General features: G+C 36.7%; 1 protein-coding gene across 1 annotated transcript in view; it reads left to right on the top strand.

Moving 5' to 3' along the window:
* Positions 1-357: 357 nt before the first annotated feature.
* Positions 358-1,036, top strand: part of LOC119591053 (early nodulin-75-like) — a 4,683-nt gene continuing 4,004 nt past the window's right edge. The window contains exons 1-2 of the mRNA XM_037939780.1: positions 358-364; positions 720-820. Of these exons, the coding sequence (XP_037795708.1) occupies positions 358-364; positions 720-820 (108 nt within the window). The remainder of the gene's footprint in view (positions 365-719; positions 821-1,036) is intronic.

Below are 1,036 nucleotides of genomic sequence, written 5' to 3'. Positions count from 1 at the left end.
ATTTTATTATGGTTAGAGGGGTATTATGCGATAGTTTATTGAACATCTTATTTCAATTTGTCGGGTTTTACTTGGGTATACCTTGATCAGGAGATATCATTTATTAGGGGTTTTCAACTTCTTGCCCCCCGTTTTACACTTACCTTTTTAGCATTCTTGCAATTAGAGAAAAGAAACGCGAATGATAATAAGATGTGTCTTTATGCCATACGAGGGTAATACTACATAGAACACAACTCAGCCATAAACCTAGCAATCAAAGTAATACTGAGAATTTCAGTGTTTTCTTTTGGGTAACGGGTTTTTGTACTGACAACTGTATAGGTAAGTAGAAAATAAGGGCCACAATTTGACGAAATGTGCTGTGAGTTATTACAAAACAGTATGCTACTAAATCCATACCGTGTAGGTAGCCAAAAGCACGTTGCCCCTTATCATACAGGGGGAATAGCACCTGTCTACACGATTTCAAAATAAATCAACATAATTTCGCACAGTTTCTGTCTTACTCTTATTTACTATAGATGATTTGTATGTGTTAGAGACCAACGACATTGATACAAAACTTCCATTCCGAAATGTTTTCAACGTCGAATTTCTACTTTACAGACTTTACTAATAATGTCGCAGTTTTATGATGTAACTAAATTACCAGTGCGTTTCAATATTGCGTTGCAGATTAATTAACTCAACATGATAGTGATAGTTTTCTTTCCAAGCGTTGTTGGACTCCATGAGACGCCTGTTCGTGGCGTACTCCCTGATAACCTTCGGGTATAACCCCAAGGGTACGCATATTCCCGTTGGAGAAAACCTATTAGTATCCATTATTTTTAAAATTTAAGTGTACAGTGCCAGATGACAATGCACCAGGACCCATGGGCTATTATGGCACTATCATGCTTAGGAGAAAATCAAACAATTAAACATAGCATAGTGTATGAAACTATCAGTATGAAAGTCATTACGCTAGGAGGGAAAAACAGAGCTTAATTCTCATGGTCAGAGAAAATGGAGAGTAAAACCATGTACTTCA

This window comes from Penaeus monodon, chromosome 28 (assembly GCF_015228065.2).
Source record: "Penaeus monodon isolate SGIC_2016 chromosome 28, NSTDA_Pmon_1, whole genome shotgun sequence".
Lineage (NCBI taxonomy): Eukaryota > Metazoa > Arthropoda > Malacostraca > Decapoda > Penaeidae > Penaeus > Penaeus monodon.
The sequence above is the reverse complement of the archived record's forward strand: the minus strand, read 5'-3'. Positions and strand labels throughout refer to the sequence as shown.